The sequence below is a fragment of the Pogona vitticeps genome, chromosome 2 (assembly GCF_051106095.1).
Source record: "Pogona vitticeps strain Pit_001003342236 chromosome 2, PviZW2.1, whole genome shotgun sequence".
NCBI classification, from domain to species: domain Eukaryota; kingdom Metazoa; phylum Chordata; class Lepidosauria; order Squamata; family Agamidae; genus Pogona; species Pogona vitticeps.
In genome coordinates this window covers 286,306,358-286,332,594 of record NC_135784.1, presented here as the reverse complement: position 1 = coordinate 286,332,594, position 26,237 = coordinate 286,306,358, and the positions used below count along the sequence as shown (strand labels likewise).

General features: G+C 39.5%; 1 protein-coding gene across 2 annotated transcripts in view; it reads right to left on the bottom strand.

Moving 5' to 3' along the window:
• SLC38A9 (solute carrier family 38 member 9) overlaps positions 1 to 26,237 on the bottom strand; it is a 60,836-nt gene that overhangs the window by 20,445 nt on the left and 14,154 nt on the right. For both annotated transcript variants that reach the window (XM_072992755.2, XM_072992757.2), the window contains 8 exons: positions 24,386 to 24,507; positions 24,173 to 24,236; positions 23,962 to 24,055; positions 20,544 to 20,714; positions 14,955 to 15,014; positions 11,506 to 11,700; positions 9,818 to 9,925; positions 3,542 to 3,648 (listed from right to left, as the gene is read on the bottom strand). In XM_072992755.2, the coding sequence (XP_072848856.2) occupies positions 3,542 to 3,648; positions 9,818 to 9,925; positions 11,506 to 11,700; positions 14,955 to 15,014; positions 20,544 to 20,714; positions 23,962 to 24,055; positions 24,173 to 24,236; positions 24,386 to 24,507 (921 nt within the window). The remainder of the gene's footprint in view (positions 1 to 3,541; positions 3,649 to 9,817; positions 9,926 to 11,505; positions 11,701 to 14,954; positions 15,015 to 20,543; positions 20,715 to 23,961; positions 24,056 to 24,172; positions 24,237 to 24,385; positions 24,508 to 26,237) is intronic.

Below are 26,237 nucleotides of genomic sequence, written 5' to 3'. Positions count from 1 at the left end.
TTTTTATGTACCAATTTTCCTCCAAGAATCTCATGGTGTACATGATTCTTCTTCTCATTTTATCCTCATAATAACCCTCTGAGAGAAGTTAGGCAGAGTGATAAAGACTGACTAAAAGTCACTTGGGAGCTTCATTCATGGCTGAGGGGGATTACACCAGCACTCTGACCATTATATGAAATTGACTTATCTATAGCCAATTGGAACAGCTTTGTTTGAAAGATGGTTTTGGAAGATGAAGCAAATGTCAATGAATGCAGGATTGGGCTTTGAGCTGGAAAACCTGGGTTCAGACTCTATTTCCACCAGGGGTTTACAGTGAATTTTGGTCAAGTCACTCCCACTAATGGTGTCATTTTCTTAATTTATAATATCAAAACAACAGCAACCTATCTGAGTGGTCGGGCACATAGAAAAACATGAATGTGTAAATTCTACCTTTTGCAAGACAACATAAGCACTGATAACATAATGGAATATTGTTGCACTGAGTTTTTTCTATTCTTGCAGACAAATAAAAGTTCTTAACATAAAATCAATTTTATGTTACCACAAGAATAATCTAATTCACTATTCTAATTAAAACAGACTGGTTATCTCTGTACAAGTACCTAACAATATGTACTTTATATAAACTACCCCAATATTAGCTATCTTTTAAAGTCAAATTCCTTAAGCTATTGCTAGTGTGTTAAATATAGTTCTCCTTTGTTTAAGGATGCAGTGAGTTACTCTCATTACAGATAGTTTTTAAGTCTATGATGAAACAAAGCAGTAATCTTGTATTCTCTATATACTCACTCTAAATTACTCATGATTTTATGTGCTTCTATCATATCCCTTCTGGGTTACTTGTTTGCTAAGCTCAAGAACCATAGTAGGCTTTAGTGTCTTTGCGTATGGAATGCATTCCATACCCCTGATGATTTTTGTTGCTCTGTTCAATCCTTTTTCCAGTTCTGGACCTCAAAGGGAATTATGATGTCATCAAAATTGGCACAGAGCAAAATCCTTCTTTGTTATAAAACTCCACTTACATGTATGTCAAATTTTGGAAGAGTGCAACTTTATACTACAAGTGTGAGAATCACGGTACAATTTATTGAACTGGAAGCATGCTAACAGGGTAAGCTTTTTAGTTATCATATACATTGACTAGTCTTTTTCGGCACACACTGAACAAACAGAAGAAGAAAGATTGTTTTGTGACTCTGTCAGCTGAATAAGCTCTTCATGTGCTACCATGGGGCTTTGGCTATAATGTATAATACGATCACATTTCCATCTGTCTTAGGTACATGGTATAATTCAGTTATAGGGAAAACAGGTGTATCTTACTAAGGACCTAGTTCTTCCAAACAGCTACTAATATAATAAAGACTTCTGACTGTATGCTACCATACCATACTTAAGGGAATCTCTAATGACAGATAATTTTTAGATTGACTACAGATTGTAGTTGGCAGAAGCACCTAACAAAATGGCTTTTTAAGGAGGCAGGGAGGAATTGTGCCTCTAGGGACCTGTCTTAGGTCTCAAGGGAATGTCTTCTTTCAGAACAGGGGTGTGTGTGTGTGTGGGGGGGGGCGAACCACTGTAAAATTGTTACCACATCTTATAGACCAGAGGGGTGAAATGCTGACATGCCAAATATACTTTTATCATTGGCAACAGATGCTGGGGATTCTGGGAGTTGTAAGGTTCAAGACTGCTTTTGGTCAAAATTAAAGAGATACCGGGGAGCACCATGTTGGCCCTGGAATGCACTTTGCAGATTCCTAATATATACAAATTCCCATATGTATTGGGAAATGAAAGAAGGTTAGAGATAAAATTATTGCTACATCATACTAAAGAAACTAGATCTAACAGTTTTACTGAAACTGTGACACAGCTGGAACAAGACAAACACCAAACCCCTATCACAAATGACAAATTCCTAACGCTTCTAAAAAATCTCAGTGAAGTTATCAGAGTTAATGTCAATATAGTAGACAAATAATATATTCAAGTGAAAACATCAATTTTATTGAATATATTCAATAGAAAATTGAATTGCATTTCTCAAATGAAATGAGAAAAAAGGGAAGCGTATCCCATTCACTGTTTGGCAATTTTTCCCAGTGCTCTATGACTATTTTACCCATCTTAGTCAACAAACTTAAATGACTACTGTTTTTCAGTAATCTTAAGTAATTATTGTTTTACCTAAATTAGATAATTCACCTTCTATGTTCTTGTTAAAACACCAGATTCAACTCCCCAATATGTGCATATAATTCTGAAACCAATGTTGTAGAGGTATGTTTAGAGATGTTACTAGCAAAACATGGTAAAGGTATAGAAAAGTCAACTATAATGAAACTCAATTTGTCAATTAAAACAACAACAATTCTTTGGATGTCCAACTTTTCTATCTTTCTCACATTTTAATATAACAATTTCAGAATGAGAACAATGACTATGCAAGATGCTAGCCCACTAACTGGACATTACATATTTAACATGGGCATTAAAATAATATGCAAACAGAATGTATACAAATGAAAATAGTTCTCAAGTACTATAGTGGTTTCTTGCAAAGTGACATTTTTAACTAGTCTTTTTAACTTAGTTATTTTCATCGTATATTTTGTGTTTATGGGCCTGAGAGCTCAGTGGGTTAGGCATCTGACTGTGGAGCCAGTTCTATGGAGTTCAATTCGTCACTGTGTCTCCTTGAGAAAGACTGGACTCCACGATCCATAGGATCCCCTCCAGCTCTGCACTTCTAAGATTATGATGATTACTCTTGTTGCACAACTCTGTCAGTTTAAAAGGAGATGTGTTGAAAATAGGAATCTCACTAATTATATTTGAATTCCATAAATGTTATGGCATAGAGCATATTTCTGGCCAAAATCCTATTTCTAGCATAACTCATTTGACACAACTTTTGACAGTGTACTACTGCAATTTAAGTAGGTAGACATTATTTGTTGTTTGTCGAGTTGTGTGATTTGGTACACAGCAGATAGTCTACACTGACTTTATAGCAAGCAGAAATTTGCTGTCAAATGTTACCCCATCTTGTGTTATACTGGCAATAGGACTTTTGTCTCTATTTTTTTTCAAGACAGGTTCCATCTTGCAGCTTTTCCAATGACATGTACTCAGATCCTTCATGCATCTGACCTCAACAAGGCACAGTTGCACCCTATGTACCCTGTGCCTGCTGGCCATTCCATAAAGCCAAAGAACCTGTGGTCTTCTAAATGCAGACACTATTATTCAGATAATCTCAACACTGGCTAGGCTAGCTGGAGCTGATGGTAACTGAATGTTAAGAACATCTGGAGAGGAAGGTTTAAGAGCACTGACTTACAGGATGCACACACACAAAATGCAGCCTGCTGGAATATGGAGCCCAGCAGACTCTCAGGGAAATAAATAAAAATATGAATCCTTCTGTTTCTGTGAGTGTCTCTGCTGGTTTCACAAAACAGCTCAGACTAGATTGGCTCTTTATCTGCAGATAAACATTTCTCAGACTGTTACTTACATTTTTTTCTTGGTTCTTGTTATTCTTCAGCAGTGTAATGACACAATTATGAATGAAAAAAGCCAAGGTCAACACTCCTGTAAGCTGAGGAAACAGAATCCTGAATTCTGGGGAAAAGAAAGTAAGATTAAAATGATCAAAATTGCCATATTAATGATATCTCATTCTTACTTACTTCTACACCTGATTTTGGGGCAACCTTTATGAAGGGGGATATTTGGGGCTCATAGAAGAGAATCTTCAATCACTTAATTTAACTGAACAGAATACAGAGGGAGGAAGGTGAAAGGAAAAGAGGTCATCACCGCTCAGAGACCACTGGCAATGGCACGGCTTAAAAATCTTGTAAATAAATAAATAATAAATAATACCTAAAATAGCAAAGAAGTAATTCTACAAATAAGAGGCAATGGCTCAAATCTTGCTGCACAACTTTGCACCCACAACAGGGATTGTGTCATCGTAAGCGACAAATGACAACTAAATAAAGGCATTTCAAGGTGCACATGACTTGCAAAGTGTACCTCAAAATCAACAAAGGAAGTCTGCAATCTCTTGCAATTTGCCACTGGTGATGTTCTAGTTTGGGCTCTGTACCCATCTTCACTTAAATACAATGAAACACTGCCCCGGTGCCTATTACTATAAGGAGATGGTTCATCTTACACAATGCAATACGTGTCTGTTTCCAGGAAACTGTACTTATAATTATCCTTAGATGTTTTCTCTCTTTTTCTTGATTACCAACAAACTGATGGTGGAAAAACATGTCTCATTTTGCCCATTTTCATTTAACTGCTCTATCCTAACTAAGAATTATCCAAAGTAGATTTATAACCTAACAATTACAGTCTGTTTTATAGGACTTCTGCAGTATTTTCTACAAAACTTTACCAGCTTAAGTGTGGGGACCCTAACTTTTAGAAACTGAGAGAGAAAGATAAAACACTAATCTTGAACACATTTTACTTTGGATTAATTCTCACTCATCAGTTAAACTTTATTCCAAATCATGTGTTCACCATCCAAGTGTAAGAGTCTCTCCAGATGGAGGAGTAAAGCAACATTATACAGGGACTGTACACTTTCTTAGAAGTAGGACTTTTATCATAAGGAAGGACATTCTTAGAAAACTGCCATTGTATGTTGGGAAATTGGGAATCCACCAACAGTGTTCTACTGTAACTGTGTGACGCAGACTTTGGATACATCAAGAGTTCTTTGGGTTGGTATCAAACAGTGTTTGTATAGTAAAAAGACAATGGCAAATTAATCCATAGGGAAAAATGCAACAACTTTATTGACCTTACAATGTAATTTTATAAATGTATTCTACAGAAGTGAAATCCACTCAGTTGACTAAATCTTAGTGCAAGTACAAAGAGGTTTGCTAAAAATATTCAGTTTTTTTGGGGGGCGGGAGGAGGGTTAATGCATTTTAAAGGGTTTTAAGAATGCAACAAATTCATTTAATTTTGCAATTGCAGAACATTTCAATCCCTTCTGTCTTTGCATTTCTGTCCCCGTACAACCTCCACTTTCAGCTTAGAAATTAATATAGCTACTTTTTTCTTCCCGTACTCAATACATTTTATATACCTTTTGAGTTAAATTTTTATTTTTTAATAATGCATATATAAATGTCAGACCACATATTTTCTTGAGGTACTAGTCAAGCAAGGGAGTATTCATCTACCTCCTTCAAAAATGTCCCAAAGCCTGATTTGAAACCCAATGCTCTCACAAGATTGAGCACTCCTCCTCTTTAGTACTGTGGCATATTTCTTCCCTGCTTTCATTTTAACAAACTTTTGCATAGATCAAACATTTTGCACTGAGTGGGTTCTGGAACATATTTTGCACACATGGAAATTACTGTACATGGAGGATTAGTAGTAGGCCTTAGCTTAAGTTTAAGTTATACGCACATGTCTTATATTTCCTGAACCCACTAGAAAACCAATGTCAGCCACTCCCAAATTAAGGCCACCAACTGACAAACAATGCACGTCATTTCTATTTTTTGGGCATCAGAGTTCACCAAAAAAGAACAGGAATAATTTTGTCCCAATCCCAGTGTTAACAACAACAACAACAACAACAACAAAACTCAACCAGGATGATCAACAAAACTAATTTTGTGATGTATTTTGTAGGGAGAGAATGTGGTGTCAGAATAAGCCTAAAATGCATACAGCACTAAAGAAAGATTGGAAGAGATTGCTAAGAAGTTCAGTGCGTTTAGCACTTGGTTGTGAAGACAGGTTGGGAGTTCAATTCCCCACTATGCCTTTCAGAACAGCCAGCCTGCGTAGCCATGTGCAAGCTGCACAGTCCTAGAGTACTCCCAGAAGGGAATTGTTCAGAAAATCCTAAAAAGTGTCTCTGTGAGTTGAGATCAAATTCATAGCATGTACAGTAATTATTTACATGGTTCGAAGTTTTTATCCCAATGGCTGACCTAACACATTTGTTGTTTTCCTTTTACTGGTATCTACAATGGCCATGCTGATAATGTAATATATCTTATTTTCACAAAATGGGGGACAACATGATGTGACTGCCTTTTTCATTCTGAGGTGACTCTTAAAGGGTTTTGCCAACCCATTCAATGTAATATCCTAGAGCTGAACTTTCAGTGTTTGTGGATCTGGTCTGTTTAAACTTGCAATCTGGATTCAACCAGATGCCAAAACAGGCTTGACATCTGTTCCAATTCACAAACAATTCATCAAAGCTGTCTAATTCTCCCCCTCCCCCTCTTCTCCTGCTCTGTTTGGATAACAATGCAGACTATAAACATTCACAGATTAAGTGTGCCAGTAAACAGTAAAAGCCTGAGCAGTGTTTCCTGACGAAGGCCATCTGGAGGTCTGACACGGAACCGCTCCATGTTGTGTGTTAGATTAAGCTAAAGGAGAGTTGAAAATCAATGCTATGGGCATGCAGTCAAGGGTAATTCATGTACCTACGCAAACATTCCATGTATATCCTGTGGCACATAGATATACCTGTTGCATAGACTGACCCACCCGGATGCAACTTGGCACACTGGGAGACTATGGAGGTGAGCGAGTAGTTTGCCCAAGACTATAACCATACTGTATCTATTCTGGCCCCAAGTCATCCTCTGGCTGCAGATCTTTACCAAGTGGGACTAAAAGTGTACGTCCCACACCATGCTCAAAGGAAAACGGTAAAACAAATGTTTTTCCTTCCACTGCTGCTATGCCAAAGGTAAAATCATGCTCTGTGTCATCATTCAGATGGGAAATGTTTACCACAAAATCAGCCATTGAAGAAGAAAACTCTTTGGCACTGTTATTTACACTACTATAGTGGTTAGGAGAGCAAAAGAAAATGTTTTCCAGACCACAAATCCTGAAATTTGGTGGGGACTTCTAACAAATCACTCAGAGTTCCACGTGCTTTTAATTACAACAAACAGCAGTTTTTCTTCTGCTAATCAAAATGATCTTAGTTTGTGAACTTCATCAACCACCCATAAAAAAAGCACCACTGAAGAATAATAGAACCATAAGAGGCTCTGCCATCTATGTAGATGTTAAAGCTCCAGCACAGTGACTACACAGGGCAAATAAAATTGGCCCATGTTTACAATATTCTGTTTCTCATTATTTGATCTGCCACTGCAAAGAAAATGCAGCCCAGCAGAATCTTGAGTCCTTCAGCAAAGGACTATGCTGCCAAGTCAATCTAGTCATACCCACCTGGTACTCTCTGGATGGACTGGACTAGAATCCCTAGAATCCCCCATTAACTTGGGCAATAGCTGGTAGCTTGTGGAAGTTGTAGTCTAAAGTAACTAGAGATCATTAAGAAGGGTGGGGGGGATTGGCCTAATTTCTGCTGTAGAGCCTGGGTGGGGACTGCGCAGCCATCAGCTCTAGTTAGACCACAACCCATCAGCTTTAGCCAGTAGAATCAACGAGGAGGAGCTGGCTCTGCAGACAAACAAGAACTGAAGGACTACATATGCCCCATTAGTACTGTAGACCAACTTCTTCCACCGAGTTTTAAATAGGGCATCATTACAGAGACTATATGTCTGTCTGTTTTGGCCTAACTTATTATCTGTTTTAATGGGCAAGGCTGAGGTGCTAGTCCTATTCACTAGTGACTCTGAGATCCAGAATCATCAACACAGTCTGTCTCCTCTATCCTGTTGCTGACATAAGCAGCCATGAATCTGAAGAAGGGACAATTTCTTCTCAAATGTGAGCTCCACACATGGGCAACAGCCCTGGAAAGTCTGCATTCTTGCTGATATGTCCTTGCTTGCATGAACAAAGAAGCAACAAGGGGCTGGGGCACAGCTACCTTCTTTTCATAATCAAACTGATGATTCCTGTTCACAGAACAATAAATAGGACTATTGTCGGCTGTCCAGTCAGTTCATAGCCAAGATGAGATTTGAACTGGGGGTTCAAAGAAACACCTGCTGTCCCTCATCAGTGCTTGTAAACATACAGCTTAGATTATAATACATAGTGACATAAGATGTCCTTTGTTCGTTTTAGCATCGTCTCTTCACTAGGTTAAATCACAAAGGAAAGACTAGTTATGTATGAAAATAAACTGTGCGAACCAGCTGCGCCTTTGAAAGGACTATCCTGCCACAGACCAAACTGTTCCCATGGATTGGCTTCTGTTTAAAAAATTCTCTTCTCAATATTCTGAAACACCCATGCACCCCTCCATAGGAAGAAGTGTTCAATATTCTTTGAATTACATCAAGTTTACCGAAAAGGTAATGGAAGAAGAGCGGGGTTCCACCTCTTCAACAGCAGCTACTTCTGTGGCCATTAGGAAAATTATGAGAATTGGGAGGCCAATATGACAGAAACCGTGTTTCTTATCCTGAGCTCTAAAGATGAAGAGCAGGAAAATAAATAAATTCAAATTAGGAGAGTAAGGCAGCAGCTGTGCCAGTCCAGCAGCTATTTTGAGCTTCGGATGGAGCTCACCCTAAATATGAGGGGAGAAAGAGAAATACTTTCCTTGCCTACATGGTCAGATCCACCAGATTAATTCCACAAAATTGGTTAGGTTAGGTGCTCTGAGTGGCCCAAATTCCTGTGATGTTTTAGAATACTGTACCATTGTGCTCTCTTAGAGGAACTCAATGTTAAAGATTTGCATATGGAAGACAATTCTGAAACAGCTCATCAACAGTGACTTGTCATTACAGAATATTTCCCACATGTATTCTTCTCTGTGGGAAAAAGTTGCACTAGAACCAACCCCTTACAGTTCTTTGGTTTATAGTTAGGGATATATCATGACCTAGAGACTTGTAAAACATGAATGCCACTTGGAAGAAATCATGAAATTCACTGGGGCATGTTTCGGATTCCCCTGGTTTCATATTAAAGCAAGGAATAATTAAAAATTAATGATTCGCATGTTGTTTCTAATTCCCTCAGCTACCTATTCCAAGCAACGGATAATTTAAAGAATAGCAACTGGCATAATGTTTTCTCCGTCTCCAGAGGAAGTAAAGAAGAATAATCTAATCAAACACTACAAGAGGAAAATAAAATCTGCTGAGCTTTTCTTGGCTGCCCAACAACACCCCTAAGTGAAGGTCAAAGGAGCCATCCCTGATGCCTCCTCGTAAGTCTTTCAGAGGAAGAAAAGCAAAGACATTAATGGCCTCAAGAGGACTTGAATAGTGACGATGTAATTTCCAGGTGGTAGGGAAGCTGGACGCCAGTCAATCCACCCAATCCAGCTTTTTTTGCCTGGGAATCCAGCTATTACCCAGTGCTGACTCTGGAAGTCTCATGTCTAAAAAGCTTCTTACTAAATAACTTCCTCAGCATGGAACCCGTATGTTACTCAACTCACTTGAATGCCTTGCTTATTTACTCTTTCTAGCAACTCTCTGACAGAACTCAGAAGCTGCAGGAGAGGAAAAGTAGTGTATGAACAGAGGAACAGGAGCAAAGCTTCCTTTTCATGTCAGGGTGTGTGGAAGAGGGCTTCCCTTGCAATGCCCACACATTTCCCTTTCTGATACTGACATCCGCAAACAAATTGAAAGATCAGTGTGGGTGGAGGGAATAGAATATGACATTCTAGATCTCCCATTTTGAAACTGGAACTCTGTTTCCAACCGCCAATGAGGATTTCCAATCCATCCTGTAGCTCTTGGCCAAAGGGCCATATCCCAAGGAGTTTAGGAATACAGAGTAAATATCCTATTAAATTATCAAAGAGGGAACTTTTTTGGGGGGTGGGAGGGGAAGTTACCTGGCACAAAATATTCACTTGTTTCAGACCAGTCAAATTCTAAATGGCATCCCAAACGTGCAGCTTTCACAGTGACAAGAATAATTAGATAAACGACTGAAACGGTACCTGTAATGGGGAAAGGGAAAAAGAAAAGTAGTGAACCTAGGAACATTTAGAGTGACTAGCAAGCAGTAAAAAAGTTGCTCTCTGGTCTGTGAGAACCACGCATTGCCTGGCACCAGCTCAAAGGAAGTGGGTATGTCCTTCTTCCCTCCTCCCTTCCCCATTTTGTTTTATTTGCTTGTAAATTGTCTTTGGTGATAATTTTCTACTATTGAGATATCATATCAGGGATGAGGAACATGTGGCTCACCAGCTGCTCTTGGAATGCAAGGTTCCATCAGACCTAACCAGCACAGCCAATAGTGAAGGATAGTAAGAAATGAAGTCGGACAACATCTGAAAAGCCACACACATTTCCCATTCCTGTTCTTCATCATATCCAACCAGGAATAAAACAGAGAGATCTCACAGGATAGTAAAAGTCCGAGGATAGGAAATTATGCTATCTTGATCCTTTTATGACTGCATCTACAACAGACATTTGTACTGAGAAAGATTCCAGAACGTGGAGACGTGAAAATTTTGTTTCAGAGCTCAGTAAAGTCACTTTCTGTACTATAATTCCCAGAATCTCCCAGACAGAATAGTCATTAGACATAATGGCTGGGAAATTGTAAAGTGCATTTCAGAAAAGCGCTTTTTCAAATTTTGAGGTGAGAAGTGGACAGGTATACATTGCTGGACTACAACTCCCAGAATTCCCTTCTGGGGAACTCTGGGAGCTATAGTCCAAAAACACAAATATGCACATCTTGAAACAAATCCTCAAGTTCTGAGGACAGGTTCTGCTTAAAAAGAAAAGATAATTAGTATGGAGGTGGGCAAATCACAGGGACCATAAAGAATCTCCTTGGAAATATTTTATGCACAGAAGCACTGCAGTAAGTTTCCCTGTTAAGAACACCTCCTCGTTACAATTTGCCTACTTGTTCCCATTCACATAAACAAACAGTAATTCTATTCTGAAAGTGTGTCATTTCATTGTAAATGTCTATTTTTTTTGAAGAAAAAAGGATTAGAAATGCCTCTGTTAATAAATAACTACTAAAAATAATAAATAATATAATAACTAATAAAAATTATAAAAATATTGCTGTTGTGAGAAGATAATATATAGCAAGGCAGTACATGAATAATGCTTGAAAAAACATAATAGCCATGACTGTTATTTGTCAACAACTGAAATCCAGTCATAAATCATAACTACAGAAGGCCCACTGAGTCAGTAGGGAGTTAGTAACTCTACACCTCTGTAAATTCTACTCATCCAATGAACCTACTATAGTTGTTACTTACTACTGGATTTCAGTCATTGTGTCCATGTTTTTACTATTATCTCTGTAAATCTATAAGAACTAGAAATTTCTTTTTTTTTTTTTTTTGTAAAAATGTGAAGTTCCTTAGAATTCTAGCAGGAGCAGCGAAGGGATCAGGGAAAGGTAGCATTAGCCTATTTGGCCCACATTAAAAAGAAAATAGTGCAATACTGAAAATATTAAGCCAAGACAATAGACACTGAATAGAAAAAAATTTCAGGACTGCAAACACATTAAATATATTTCTCCAGGACTAACATTGCCTACCTAACATGTTAAATTTGGCAAAGAAAGATGGAGACTTAAAATTCAATAGCAGAAGAATGACACTCAGGTACAATGGGACAGTTTTTGATTTGTCCCACAACTTTTCAAAATCTGGAAAACCTCCACCGCCAGCAGAAACAATCAGAAGTGTTCTGTTTCCCGACGCTTCCTCTCCAGCATCACCTGGACATATTACTGGGAAAACAAAAAGAGAACAAACGTCAATTTACTTTCATGAAAGCATAAGGAGTGTGTGTGTGTATATGTGTGATAGAAGGTAAAGGTTCCCCTTAAGAGGAATGAGCTCTCTATAGTGTCTGAGGCCACATGACTTAAATATAAATACTGCATGTGTTTCAGCATCCCCACATAGTCTGTAAAGAAATCTACATTACAATGGCTGCAACTGCATGACCACCAGCTATGCTGTACTCATCCTCGTGTGCTGGAATTCTATGAGAAATTATATCTACCAACTTGCTGAGTCATGAAGGATAAGTACTGTGAAACAGTAATTGCTCCCATACTTCTTTTCACCCTTGGGCCATCACAATGTTCCCTTCCCACCACTGGATGAAAGTTGTTCACAGTGTGGCAGGGCAACAGACAGTGTGACCTACAAGAATTCTCCAGTTAGGAAAAATCAGCTGAATGTTTTGCTTGGTACTCTTCTGTGTGCTCTCTACCCCCTTCCTCTTTGCAGAAAACAAGACGGAGAATTGAAGCAGCACTCAAAGGGCTGTTATCCTCCAGCGCATCTCTCTGATGATACGCTCCAGATGGCTATGTGCAGTACTATCTCGGGTGGAGCTCTGCTTCGTTGCCTGCGATAAGCAACTGCCCAGTTGCCCACCATGAACAGGCATGTGCCTAGTTAAACGCTGTACAAAGAGATATTTATTGAGCTGGATTTAGTTTAAACTGTTTCAACCTAGGCCCCACTGAGATCAATGAGGCATTTTAGGTACAATCATATTCAGCAGAATTTGCCTAACTTTGACGGAGTGAGCGCCCGTCGCTTGTCCCAGCTCCTGCCAACCTAGTGGTTCGAAAGCATGCAAATGCAAGTAGATAAATAGGGACCACCTCGGTGGGAAGGTAACAGTGTTCCGTGTCTAAGTTGCACTGGCCATGTGACCACGGAAGATTGTCTTCGGACAAACGCTGGCTCTATGGCTTGGAAACAGGATGAGCTCCGCCCCCTAGAGTCGGACACGACTGGACAAAAATTGTCAAGGGGAACCTTTACCTTTACCTTTACCTCAAAAAGAGCCCAACATATCTACACACACTTGATACTCAGGAACATTTTGCCTTGAGTTTAATTCTGATGTGTATCAGAATATTTGGACCCAAGCAGAGCAAATTCACTGACTCAGTGGCACTTAATGTAAGTATTTAGTTACTAAAGTATGGTTGATTCAAAAGTTCTATTTTCACTGGGAATAACAGCTGGATTTAACCCAATGGCTCAAATTCTATTGCTTAGGATAGTAAATTGCACTATACTAAGTCCATTGAATCAACTGAGGTTTAGTAAGTCAATTGCTCTGTACATTTCATTGATACAATTCTTACTTGTGACTTACTATATACTAAAGAAAGTCACAATTAAAGTAGGTTCATTTGAATCAATGGAACCTACAGAGAAGTTGACTCACCAAATCCCGATCAATTCAGTTGACTTCCTCTAGTGAGATTTACTAACAGGATTTTGTCTGACATGTGCAACATGCCACTATCGATAAGTACAACTGACAAGAGAGGAGGTGTAACAGGGTCAATCACAGTGTGCCCTGCCTAATTTTCTAGATACATGCAAGGATCCCTAGTGTCACCAGAAAATGTCCTCCTTGCAGACTAGTTTCCTTGTAGTGCATGGTTCCAGCTTTGTCTTATTGAAGCCACTCACCATACACTTTGTTGAGTAAATGTTTTCATAATTATTCTGAGCAAAGAATGTATATTTCTGTTCAAGTTTCAAAATTAACATGAGCTGCAAGGGATGTTAATAGTATTTATTCATGTAAAACTCCTTGTGGCCTAGCTTCTCAACAAAAGGGTTCTTCACATACACACCAACACTTTGTATAAAACCCACATGCCAGGGATTTTTTTCTTGGTCCACAAAGGGCTACTGTTTAAATTTTCCAGCCAACAGGTTAAGTAAAAAATGGGGCAAGCAGAACAGAAACTTCCCCACTCCCACCTTCTCTGCATTTCTTCCGATTAAGGGCAGACTTATACAAAACACACACAGCACTTACTGCACAATTTTGCTCTTTAAATCTGCCCCAACCCACTTCATATGTGATGACGTCAAATTAAGTTTGAACCACTGTGGTCTATCCCAGTGATGTGTTGTTTCAGCCATAGTTGTTGACTCTATGGTATGATGTGGGGGAGGGGAGGATGCAAGCAGCTGTCAGCAGCAAACAGGCATGATTTATGCACACAGCATGGTCTTACTATGCATTCCACAGAATTTTCTCAGTACAGATCTTTTCATCACATCTTGGCTGTGTGCCTAGCTGGCTACAATGCTCTTAACATAGCTTCATGAAGCATTGGGTCGTTTCTCAGAAGGGCCAAATGAGTCACTAGCATTATTTTTGCCAGTCTGTTTGCTCTCCATTGTCTTTATAATAACAGTGTCCGACAGAAAAGTCAGCAGTATCTCTGAAACCTATATGGACTTCTCACGAGGAAAGGGATGAAAGATCAGTGGTTGATTTTTAAATTCTCTGGGATACTGTATTTGCTTTGTGAAATAAACGGTCATTCCATTTAGGTACAGAAGTAGTCCAGATGGAATCGTTGTAACCCCCTGAGATCTTACATCTCTTCATTGACTGTTTTTCTCAGTGTATTTGTTCTTCAGGCATATTTTAGTGGGGTTTTTTTTGGGGGGGGGGAAGCAAAATGGCCAAAATCCTATTGCAAAATAACTGGGTCTGTAAGGGAAATTGTGCAATTATTTTCTGGCAAGTTGTCATACGTCCATGACCTGAGTGTGTTGAAGCATACGACAGCCAGCCAGAAATTTGCATACCAGTTATTCAGTTTTGGGTGTCTACTCCTCAAATCCAATAGGATTCTGGGCAATGTGAAACGAAAAAAACAGAAAAAGCAGATAGACACCACTGGAGAATGTACTGGAGGCCCCTCTCTTTCCTTCAAAAACAAAAAGCAGCTTTTTGAAATTCAGTATCCCAGGGGTGGTACTGAATTTTTTTTGGGGAAAATTAAATGTTTATTTAGCTTCTGAGAGTTTACAGAATAGCATAATTATGTGCAGTAATTAAAGGCATAACTAAAAAAGATAGGATATAGTATTGCTCAGTGTAGCAGTCACTAGCTGAAGAAACAAATGGTATGCACTAGTGAAGACATTTGCTTTTTTGCACAGAAAAATGTGGTGGGACAGAAGAATGATAGGTTTCCCTTACCTCTGTCACTCCCATTTGTACCAGGAACAAGATCTGTCACATTAATGTCATGAACGTAATCTGAAAAATCGCAAGAAAAACATATTAAGAATACCAGGACCTTCCAGCTACCCTCTTTGAAAGGTACATTTTTGGAAAAATCATGATACTTACATCAGCAACTCCAACCCGACTTACAGCAGTCATAGTCCAATACCTGTATGTCTCAAGGGCACCGGGGTGGGGGAGGCTCTGTTATACTACACCTCCCACAGTGGGCATGCTTGGTTACCAACACTGTCTTCTTTCTGGTACCCAGTTACTCTGTTTCATCTGCCCAGGCAATTTTATTCTGTACTATACTTTATAAAGTTGGCTGAAATATTCCTTAAAACAAATGTGGGAATATGGAAGCCACATTGCAAAACATCCAGAGGATCAGCTGTTCTACAACCATAGCAGGCTAAAAGACAGCCTTCCCCTCTTTCTCACTTTACAAACTTGACCATCAGGGCCTCTATTCACTTGCTTGTTTGTTTAAAAGCTCTTTTGTATTTTTGCAATGATATGGTCAAGACCATTTAGAAAACCAGAACATTCAAAGTAATAAACAAAGACATCTGCAATCTTTCCAAGTACTTGCAAAAGCCCAAAAAGGGGGGGGGGGGGGCGGACCCAACAGTGCTAACATGAGTTGGTTTGCTCTTACTTTTCCCCTTCTCCATCCTGTATTGCCATCTACTGGATAAACAGCTTAAAGAAATTAAACCTTCTTGACACTGAGATGAAGCAGCAGTGTGAGCCACTCAAAGAGGAATTTAAAGCTAATTATACCTATCTGGACTTATTGACAACCAAATGAGAGTTACTTCCAAATAAAATTCACACAGTTAAAACAAATGCACCAGGTGCACCTGTTCCTGGAGATGTCTGATTGGGCCATGCTGATATATGGCTTAGTTATGCTGACTTGAATTATTGTAATGCATTTTACACGGAGCTGCCTTTGGAAGGCATTCAGAAACTTCAGCATATCCTAAATGCTGTGGCCATACTACTAACCAGAGCGGTTCGCAGGCTGTAGAACCTCCTCCCAATGGAAGCCAGGTCTGCCCCCTCCTTGCTGACTTTCTGCCAAGGAGGGGATTTTCACAGGCAGGATGTTGTATTTGTAATCTTTGTATTGTACTTTTAAATCGTTTTATTCAATTGTTGCTATAATGTGTACATGGTCAGTATTCTATTCAAGATTTACATGTACTGATCTCATATTTCCCGAGAATCATCATTCCTGAATACGTTAATAATTAATTAAACTACTGTCCATTTGCTTATTCAATTAACAAACTTCTCAGTGCTGAGTGTATGTTTTACAGCAACTCTTCCAGATGATTTGAATATATGATTTATCTCAGATATCTTTACACACCCAGGGGAGCACAGAAAAGGAATAAAACTATTTAAACCACGTAAATACAAAGTCAACCCCAAAGCCACAAAATAGTAAAAACAGCATACATCAGTCAGTTAGATTAAAGCTGCATCAAGGTGAACCAGACTGTTTCACGCCTGGTACATCACCAATAATACGGCCTTCTCTCTGGCAACCACCTGCATTACCCTCAGATAGTGTTGTGGTGTCCTGTGCCAGGAGGCCCTTTGCTGACACTTTTAATCCATGGGAAGATACAAAGACAGAACTGAATCCTAAATCAAAAAAGACTCTGAAGGTCACAATAAATACTTTAACCTGGACATAGAAATGGATGGGCCCAGTGCAGCTGGCATTCCATAGCTGTAAACCTTTCATACTTCTAGTCCTAATAATTTATCAGTTTCCTTCTGGGTTGACTCATTTCCAAAGAGAGGTAGCCCCTGGCACATAACATTACAACTGTCTATACTGGAGCTTACTGGAGCTTCGGTAACTGATTGCCAAACTATCATGAATTATAACCAAATATATAATATAAAACACGTAATATAAATTATAGCCAATTACTATTATATGCCAATTTTACAGCCAATTATAATTGCAAATTATAGCCACCAGATATCCACGGTATAGTTTAATGCTAGGTATTTTGAGCTCACATAACGAAATGTTGCTAAATTTTACAGTTTGCTTCCGTGTAAATCAGCTAGAAAAAGATCAGTTAGGAGCAAGTCAATATAGGAACAATAACATTTAGTGAGGATTTTCCATTTAACTAGGAAGGGAAATTAGGCTTTGAAGCTTCGCTCATATCCTATAAAAGAGTGATGTTTGTTTAATCTAACCTCACCTCATGCCTGTGCCACCATAACCATGCCACCTGAGGTTATGGCAGATGGGAGGGATTTATTCTACAGAGGTGAAGGGCTGAGCAAACAAAGGCAGGATACTATAGTAAGCCCTCACCCTCAATTGATTTCTGCTGTATAGGTTTAACTATATACTCCCTGCCAGGGACGTGGTGGCGGTGCAGGTTAAACCGCAGAAGCCTCTTTGCTGCAAGGTCAGAAGACCTGCAGTCATAAGATCAAATCCATGCAACGGAGTGAGCTCCCGTCGCTAGTCCCAGCTCCCGCCAACCTAGCAGTTCAAAAACATGCAAATGCAAATAGATAAATAGGTATCACCACGGTGGGAAGGTAACGGCGTTCCATGCCTAGTCACACTGGCCACATGACCATGGAAAATGGTCTTTGGACAAACGCTAGCTCAATGGGTTGGAAACGGAGATGAGCACTAGTGTCGGATACAACTGGACAAATTGTCAAATGGAACCTTTACCTTACCCTGCAATGAGCTGCAGCTCCTGAGAACAAGGAGGATCTAGTATGATTTATGAACACTTATCTTCTCTATGGGTGAAATGAAAGCTTCACATATGTTAAATGGATGCTCAAAATGGGGTACTCAAGCATGGAAAAGCAGTGAACAGAGCTGTATGATGAAGTCTGCACCATTCCGATTTTATATGTGGAGAAAAGACTTTCACAGACCTCCCTGCCTGCCCAAAGAGACACTTTTTCCAGCCTGTATTCATTTTGGTTGCATCGCTCTCAAGTACCATTGACAAGTACCAGGCACTCTTTTCCTTAAAAATATCTGGTGATGTAAGAGAAAAGAACACAAACATCTCTGTCGCTAGACCCAACACAGGGATAACGGAAGAGTTATATCTATGGGCTGGAATCACAGCCTTCTCATTTTTAAAAAAAGCATGTTTGCTTCCAAGATTCTTGAAGGGCTGCCATGTTAAAATATGTTTCTGATTGAGAATTTAATACTTCCCTTTAGATAAGATTACTGATGTTCCAGACGCTTGGTTTCCTTACATGTTTTTAGAAGAACCATGATCTTAATCTTTTACTCCAGTGGCCAGTAGGCTGCAAATGAAAGATTTCTTTTTTCCATTTCAATCTGCGAGTGACTTCATCTCTTTGCACGAGAGTCACATACACACGGAAATTGGAAAAGGAGCTTTTTAATCAATGGCAATCTGCTGCTGACATCATTCCTGTTCTACAGACACACCCATGTAACAGGCTACTGGCCAGAATCTGTTTAACATAACTCCATCATTGGCTGCCTGCAGTGGGCTAGTTATTGTTTGGCAACAAAAGACAATGACTAGCAGCCAAAAAAATCTGGAAGAGATGACTTATTACTACTACTTCTAAGCATTTTTTGGACTGCTGCCATCATAAAGTAGTAAGTTTTGAGGCACTTAGTCTAGTGAGAGGAGCCTCTCCCCAAGACTGCAAATGGTTTTTGGTGTGTGCAAAAACTATGCTAAGAGCAATCAAGATCAATTATTTCTTCCATGACACATAAACTCTGATTTTATCTTCGGGTCTCACTATTAAGTATTACGAATTGTATGGGTTAACCATTACTTATGGATTCTGCATAAGTTCTCTAGCTCCGTGCTTGCAGTCTCCATTTGAGAGCACAGGGATCTACAGCTCCCAGGACTTGCAGTAACAACTAGCCAGGACAAATTTGGATTTTCCCCCCCTCTTTCTATCTCTGCCCATCATGTTTGCCAACATCCAGTCTGATGAAGAGTTCTAAAAGATCTGAAGTGCTTACTTTTTTAATGTTTTTATTTTATGGTGGTATTATCCACCTCTACTTTTAAAATGTTACTTATTGACCACATGGCTAAATCTTTTCAGCATTATGGATTATACAGTGGTGCCTCGCACAGCGAGGTTAATCCGTTCCGGATTAACCCTCGCTGTGTGAAACATCGCTGTACGGGAAAAAAAAAGCCATTGGAATGCATTAAACTTAGTTTAATGCGTTCCAATCGGCTGATTTACTCACCGTACAGCGATGCTTCCCTATGGCCGGCAGCCATTTTCGCGCCCTCCCCTCGCTTAATGAGGGCGCGAAAACGCTGCATGCGGCCATTTTGGGGCTTCCGGCGGCCATTTTGGACCCACTGAACAGCTGATCGGCGGGTCGCAAAGCAAAGGTCGGTAAGCGAACCGCTTACCGACCTTCGCTCTGCGATTTTCGGCCATAGAGGCCATCGCTCTGCGATCACATTTGCGATCGAAAAAACGTCCTCATAGAGCGAATTCATCACTGTATTATTTTACCTATCTATATTATGCTATAATCACTGAATTTATGTTTTAATCTGAATTGTTTTACATGTTATCAGACTTAGTTCTTAATATATTATATTAATATCTGATGTTTCTTGTGAGTAGCTTTGGGCACATTCCACTGTGGAAGTATACTCTATTGACAAACTTTAATTTAGCCTGCAATCTTATGTTCCCTGGGAAGGCTCTTCAGGGGGACTATAGATTTAGCCAATTTTTCTCTCACTCCATAGAGGGAAAGATCTGCAGTATTAAAGGGAATCAGTCTTCCCTTGCCCTTGCTGCTCCACAGATGGTAATGATGGCAAAAAGGAGTCATTTTAGGGGTGGACTAGGATGGCTTAGGATCTGTTGGTTCAAAGCCGTCTTCTAATGTGCCTACCAAATGTGTGGGGCAAGTACGTGAGCCCTATTGTCATGTATTTATCTTTCTCCATGGAACCAAGTGTGAAGAGAAAACCAGAAGGAAACAAGATGATGAATACCACCCCCTATTGTAGCAGTTCCACCACCCCACAACTCCTCTTATTTCTGAGCCCTCTGCACTAAAACCTGCAAGCGTCCTCTTTGTTCTGGCACTTTAGGTAAAGGTAAAGGGTCCCCTTGACAATTTTTGTCCAGTCGTGTTCGACTCTAGGGGGCGGTGCTCATCCCCGTTTCCAAGCCATGGAGCCAGCATTTGTCTGAAGACAATCTTCCGTGGTCACGTGGCCAGTGCGATTTAGACACGGAACGCTGGCATTTTAGCTTTGGGTAAAATACCCAAGGAAAAACAGTGGACAAATTACATATAGTTAAGCTTGGTGAGATTTTCATCTCTCAGAAAAGATGAAAAGATCCACTAAAACATCAGTGCAAATGTATGAAGAAGTACTGATTGAAAAGATTTCTACAAGATGCAGTAATGAGATCTGTTACAAACTTTTAAAATTTATTTGTAAGGTAAAATGCTATCACCCAGCGGTGACAGATTAACCAAACAAAACAAAAAACCATCGCACTTACTATAAATAAATTTTCCTGTGTTGAAAAGGAAATTAGACATGAGCACCCAGTAAACCACCATGGCTCCAATAAGAGACACCAGTGAAAATAAAAGGCTAGACCACTGTCCAAAGCATCCAAAATAATACTTGCAAACATCTGGGAATTCCCAAGTTGAGGTATCGATTAATGCTGAAAAAACAACAGGAAGAACATGAATCCATGAGGCAAAGGTTAATAGAAAGGCCCACTCATCAAATCCTATCCTAGTTTTCCAGGAGAAATTAGCTACATAAAGACAATAAGAAAACTTTGTTTCCAATATCTTAATAAAATAATTTTTAAAAAAGCAGTAGTTTGAGGAACTGTTTCAAGTCATTTCCATAAATTAAAGAGGGAAATATTTGGATATAACTTGCACAGATGCATTTGTGAGACTTATGTAAAACCTAAATTGAATATACACAGAATTCTAACATGCCAAGATTGTTAAGTGCCAGCTGAGATGATACCAGATCAGCTGAATGTGTGCTGAACTTAAATCCTCCCCAGCTATTTTGGAAATTATTTGGGATTACCTTCACCTTAGCCTATAACTGTGTTAACATCATCTCTGTATCCCTAGGCTGTAAGGGGTTTTATATCCAGCATAACCATGGTCCTTCTCCTCTCTGCTCCTTCTCCACTCTCCTCCTTTTGTGGCTCTTTGACTGCCAGATCTCAGTCAGCAAGAGATCTTACTGGTAGCAGATTGAAGGAGTCTGACAACAGAAGGGGATTCCACGAGGAGAAAAGGCTCTCGGCATTCACAAATGGTGTGGATTTGAGTTAATACTGCATTTTATGTTGGATACAATTTAGTCTCAATTTCTCAAGTATGATTAAATAATAATAACTGTGTACTGTCAAGTCAATTCTGATTTATAGCGACCCTTTTTAGGGTTTTACAGGTAGAGATTACTCAGAAGTGGTTAACCATTTGCTTCTTCTAGAGGGCACCCTGTCACCTTGCCTGTGGCCACACAGGCAGGCTCTACTTGCAGGAGGCACAGTGGAGAACTGAATTCCCCACCAGCTCTGCATCCAGAGACCTACGTAAACCACTGAGCAATCGTACAGCTGAACTTTCTTAACAGCTGAACTTTTTTAAATAAAAGAACTGATACTCCTGTATTTCCACTTGAATATTAAAGGTGGATTAGCGTTCTCATGGAAACATATAGAATGCAATAGCAACCATCAGCAATTAAGATAAGGGCATTAATTCAATTACTTGTCCAATCTAGAGTACCAATTAATAAACTGCTGAATAGTGATAAATGCTTATTCAAATCCCATTGACTCAATGGGTCTCCTTTAGTTGAATGAGTACACTCTCTGACATGTTCAGTAGTTTTCTGTTTATAACATGCCCCCATTTATAAGACGCCCCCCCAATTTTCTAACCCCAAAATTACGAAAACTTAGCTTTGAGGATTCAGCCTCTGAGCTCAGAACATCGGATATTTTGTCTCTGTTGAATCTTGAGCCTACAGGCTCCATCTCCAAAGAGGTGTGTTCCAATTGGTTTGTTCAGGATCAGCTGACATCAGTTCCATAAGGCTCGTGATTAGAGGAAGCTAAGTCTCCTGACTGTAAGAAACTAAGCCTCCTGGATGAAGGAAGCCTGTTTACAGAGGCAAGGTATGTGCCGTTTTGTTACTTCTGTGTAAAATACGCCCCTCAATCTTTAGGGTAATGATTTTAGGAAAAAATAGCGTCTTATAGACGGAAAAATATGGTAACGAGATGCAGGCCAAGCTCTGCCTTGATTTTGTTTTTTAAGAGCAGCATAAATCACCAGCTCTGGAGGGCTTCTCATACTTTTGGAGAAATTTTGGAGAAGGACAGGGCAAAAGGAATGCAGGTGACTGTACTCTACCACTAGTTACAACTGGTTGGTAATGCTGGCAGTCCAACAAAATTTAGAAGGCCACATTTCGACCACGCTTGGTTTCAGAATGTGTGGCAGGCTGGAGATGCACTCCTTTTGTACTTCTGTCATTGGAATGACAGCACTGGATTCTTCCCAACATTTTTATTCACCATCTAAAGCCAAATATACTTCTCTGGGGAGAGAATGTCACAATCTTGGCATTGTAAGAGAAAAGACTCTGAGCCAAGCAACACCCATATACTGTACATATAAATGGAACAGAAAGCCAACTCTGAACACTCCAAGGAACACCAACATCCTCAGTGAGCACAAAATGCTGCCTGAAAAGGTCAGGATGGGGGAGCAACTATTATTCTACAATTGTAAAGTAAGAAAATAGGGTAGCAGTGCAGTGAATGTGGGCCTACTAAGATCCATTAAATCAGTTATGGGCAGCAACACAGCTCCTTGGCTGAATCTGCCTCACCCCCATCTCAGACATATTTTCTCCCAGCATCTTAAAAAATATATGGCTGAACCTGGGAGGCAAACTAGACATAAGCAGAAAATGCTTATTATAGAGGACTTTTCGCAGTTTGCTGGTGTAATTTCATAGCAAGCAATGGAAAGCCTCTAAAATTAGCACGTCCTGCTGCTTTCAAAGGGCTTAGATGTTTGGCTGCTGAGCCAGAGGTTGGGTGTTCAATTCCCCAGTGAGTATTCTCTGAGAAGAGGTAGCCTTAGACAAGCTGGACAGTCCCAGAAAGCATCCAGAAGAAGGGAATAGTAAACAACGTTTTAGTTACCCTACACTTAGAAGATCACAGAAATGCTTGCCATAAGTCAAAAACAAGTTGGTGGCATGCAATTAATATTATTATTTATTGGTTTGTCACACAAATTCAGTGATGCTGGGTAATGAAACATTTTAATATTACAGTAAAGTCCGCTGGTCTGCAGAGGGCTTTGGGCAAATCTTTCATTAGAAGTGGCCACATGGCCCATCTCCACATTAAATATAGATATCCCTCCTTCCCCCTCCCATCAATTTAGGCATGTGCACTAAACTTTGTTCACTGCTATTTACAGCAAAATTTTAATTGTTTTTTTCCAGAGCAGGGAGCTGTTAGACGGAGGAAATACTACACAAAGTTAATGATCCATGAACTTCATAAAATTGGCCCTGCTTCACATGTGTGAAGATGCTCTGTCAAGTGACTTCTGATTGATTCCCTTCTACTTTGGAGGGATCCAGAAGGTGGCAGCAGTGTAATCAACGTTAGGCAACAACACACAGCCAATTTAATTTCCTGCAATACTCTTTAAGATAGAGCATTTTATTTGGAGTCCAAACAAAAATATGTGTATATGCCTAATGGCCATTTGGGGAGAGAGAGCTAGATAGACACTCCAGGTGGATTTCCCAGCTCTCCTACTAAACTTCCCTTTCTGCAGGGCATAAATAGTCAAGAAAACAGCTTCTTATAACAGAATGACACTCAGTGTCTCAAAATACATACTTACGTATCATTGCCCTTGATTTCACAACTCTGTAGCAGCAGTATAGTGTCAAAATGCCCATTAAAAGAAGAATAATGATTCCAGTGGTAAATCCCGCCTGTTTAAAAACCAGAGGAATTCAAATTACACCCTTGCTGGAGTGCAAGATGCAGCCTGCAAGTATTTTTCATTATAATCATGTACATATTCCCATACATATACACAATTACCCTACCTGTTTTATTCCCCAGGGAATACTTAAGATAGATGTACCCATCATTGTGTTCCAGATCATGAATCTGAGGGGGGGAAAGTATGACAAATAAATTTCATTAAAAGACTTAATGAGACTTTTTTTATTTTTACAATTTATACTATGAGTTTGCAACAGACAAATTCTAAAACAATTAACTTCCTATCAACCATACAAGTAAAGTGCTTCACCTACATTGTTACTATACTTGAATTTTTGCCATGACCATCAGCACAGCCATCTATTTTGAAAGCAGTTCCTAATGGACTGTACACATAGATTTCTTCTGGAGCAGGAAGTACATGATCAGGAGCCACCTGTCAAAAGATTTATTTTATTTTATGTGTTGCATTGATATGCCATCTCTTTCCCCATAGGAGATGCAATGCTGCTCACAGACAATTAAAATAACACGCTAAACATAAAACATAATATAATATTTTAAAAAACAGTCAGAACCAACATTTAAAAATACTTTAAAACATGATCTCTGAATTCAGTAAATACAGAATTTCATAATGTCCTCATCTGCCCAATAAAAGCCTTCCTTTTTTAAAAAAAACCCAAAAGGATATCATAGTTGATTCTACTGAAAGCCATTGCCAGGCCCAAAAGACAGGGACACACTGCTGTGTCCAATATCTTATGTAGGTCATCCACCCAGGAAACCAAGGATATCTTCATCCCACAACCAGTCCTGAGACCAGACTGAAAGGGTTCTAGAACAGTGGGTTCCTAACCTTGGGTAACCCAGGTGTTCCTGGATTGCAACTCCCAGAAACATTGGCTGGCACAACCTGGTGGTGAAGGCTTCTGGGAATTCTAGCCGAAGAACATCCGGGTTATTCAAGGTTGGGAACCACCGATTTAGAGAGAACTGCTTCATCCAAGAATTCCTGGTGGTGGGAAGCCATCACACACTGCAATAGCCTACTTGAAAATGGAATATTGGAGGCTGAAGATGAGAACAAAAAGCATTAAATATAGTGCAAATCTGCAGTGTTCCAAGAGTGTACTCATTCACAAGCCTACCTACGGGGTCATAGTTATATAGCTATAAAACACACATTGGAAACAAACAGATAACCTGTCTTTTAATGCATATACTGTCTTGGATCACATACAATCTTATTATCTATTGTTTCAGCTGCTTAGAGAACAGTCTTCACTGGTATGTATCTACAGAGGATTTAAGGATGTCTAGGGAATGACCCAAGGGTATTCAATGTGGTGCAGTGGGTAGAGTAATGGACTAGGACTCAGGAGGCCTGGGTTCAATTTCCTGGCTGTGCCATGGAAAATCATAGGGGTATGTGTAACTGGTAGAACCATTCCTTAAATACATTACTGACCTGAAAACCCTATTAGGGTTGCTATAAGTCAGTTCTGACTTGACAGCACATTACAAGAGGGAAATGTCCACTTGTGGTACTGTGGAGTCCCTTACCTATGGGGCTGTTCCACAGGAGTTTAATTCTTGACTTCTTAACTTCATAGTACCATAGCTATGGAACATCCTTCTAGCAGAGATCCATGCTTATTTCATTCACATCATAGGTTAAAATGTATTTACTGTATGGGTACAAGCATCCAGGTTAGAGAAAAATGGATGCAGGAGTAAGCAATATCTGGTATGAACAACAAATATGCCATGAAACTTTGGAACTTTATCTTGGACTGACATAGATAATTATTACCAAATGTTAGCCAGCTAATTGATTTCTTTAGTGCTATATGGAATCTTTCTTAGTTTTATTTTGGCTGCTTGTTTGTATTCTTGGTTTTGGATTTTATTAAGAACTTTCCTTCCTTCCTCCCTCCCTCGAAATATTTCTATTCTGTATTTCTCCATTAAAGGACCCAAGGGAGCTGAATCAATATTAAAATACATTTAAAACATCAGAGCCCAACAATCCATTTAAAACCTCTCTCAGAGCACCAGTCATTAAGAAGAAGTCTGCCTGAAGAGAAAGGTCTTTGCCTGCTTGTGGAATGACAGCAAAGATGGGGCCAGACTGGCTTCCAGTGGAAGGGAGTTCCAGAGTCT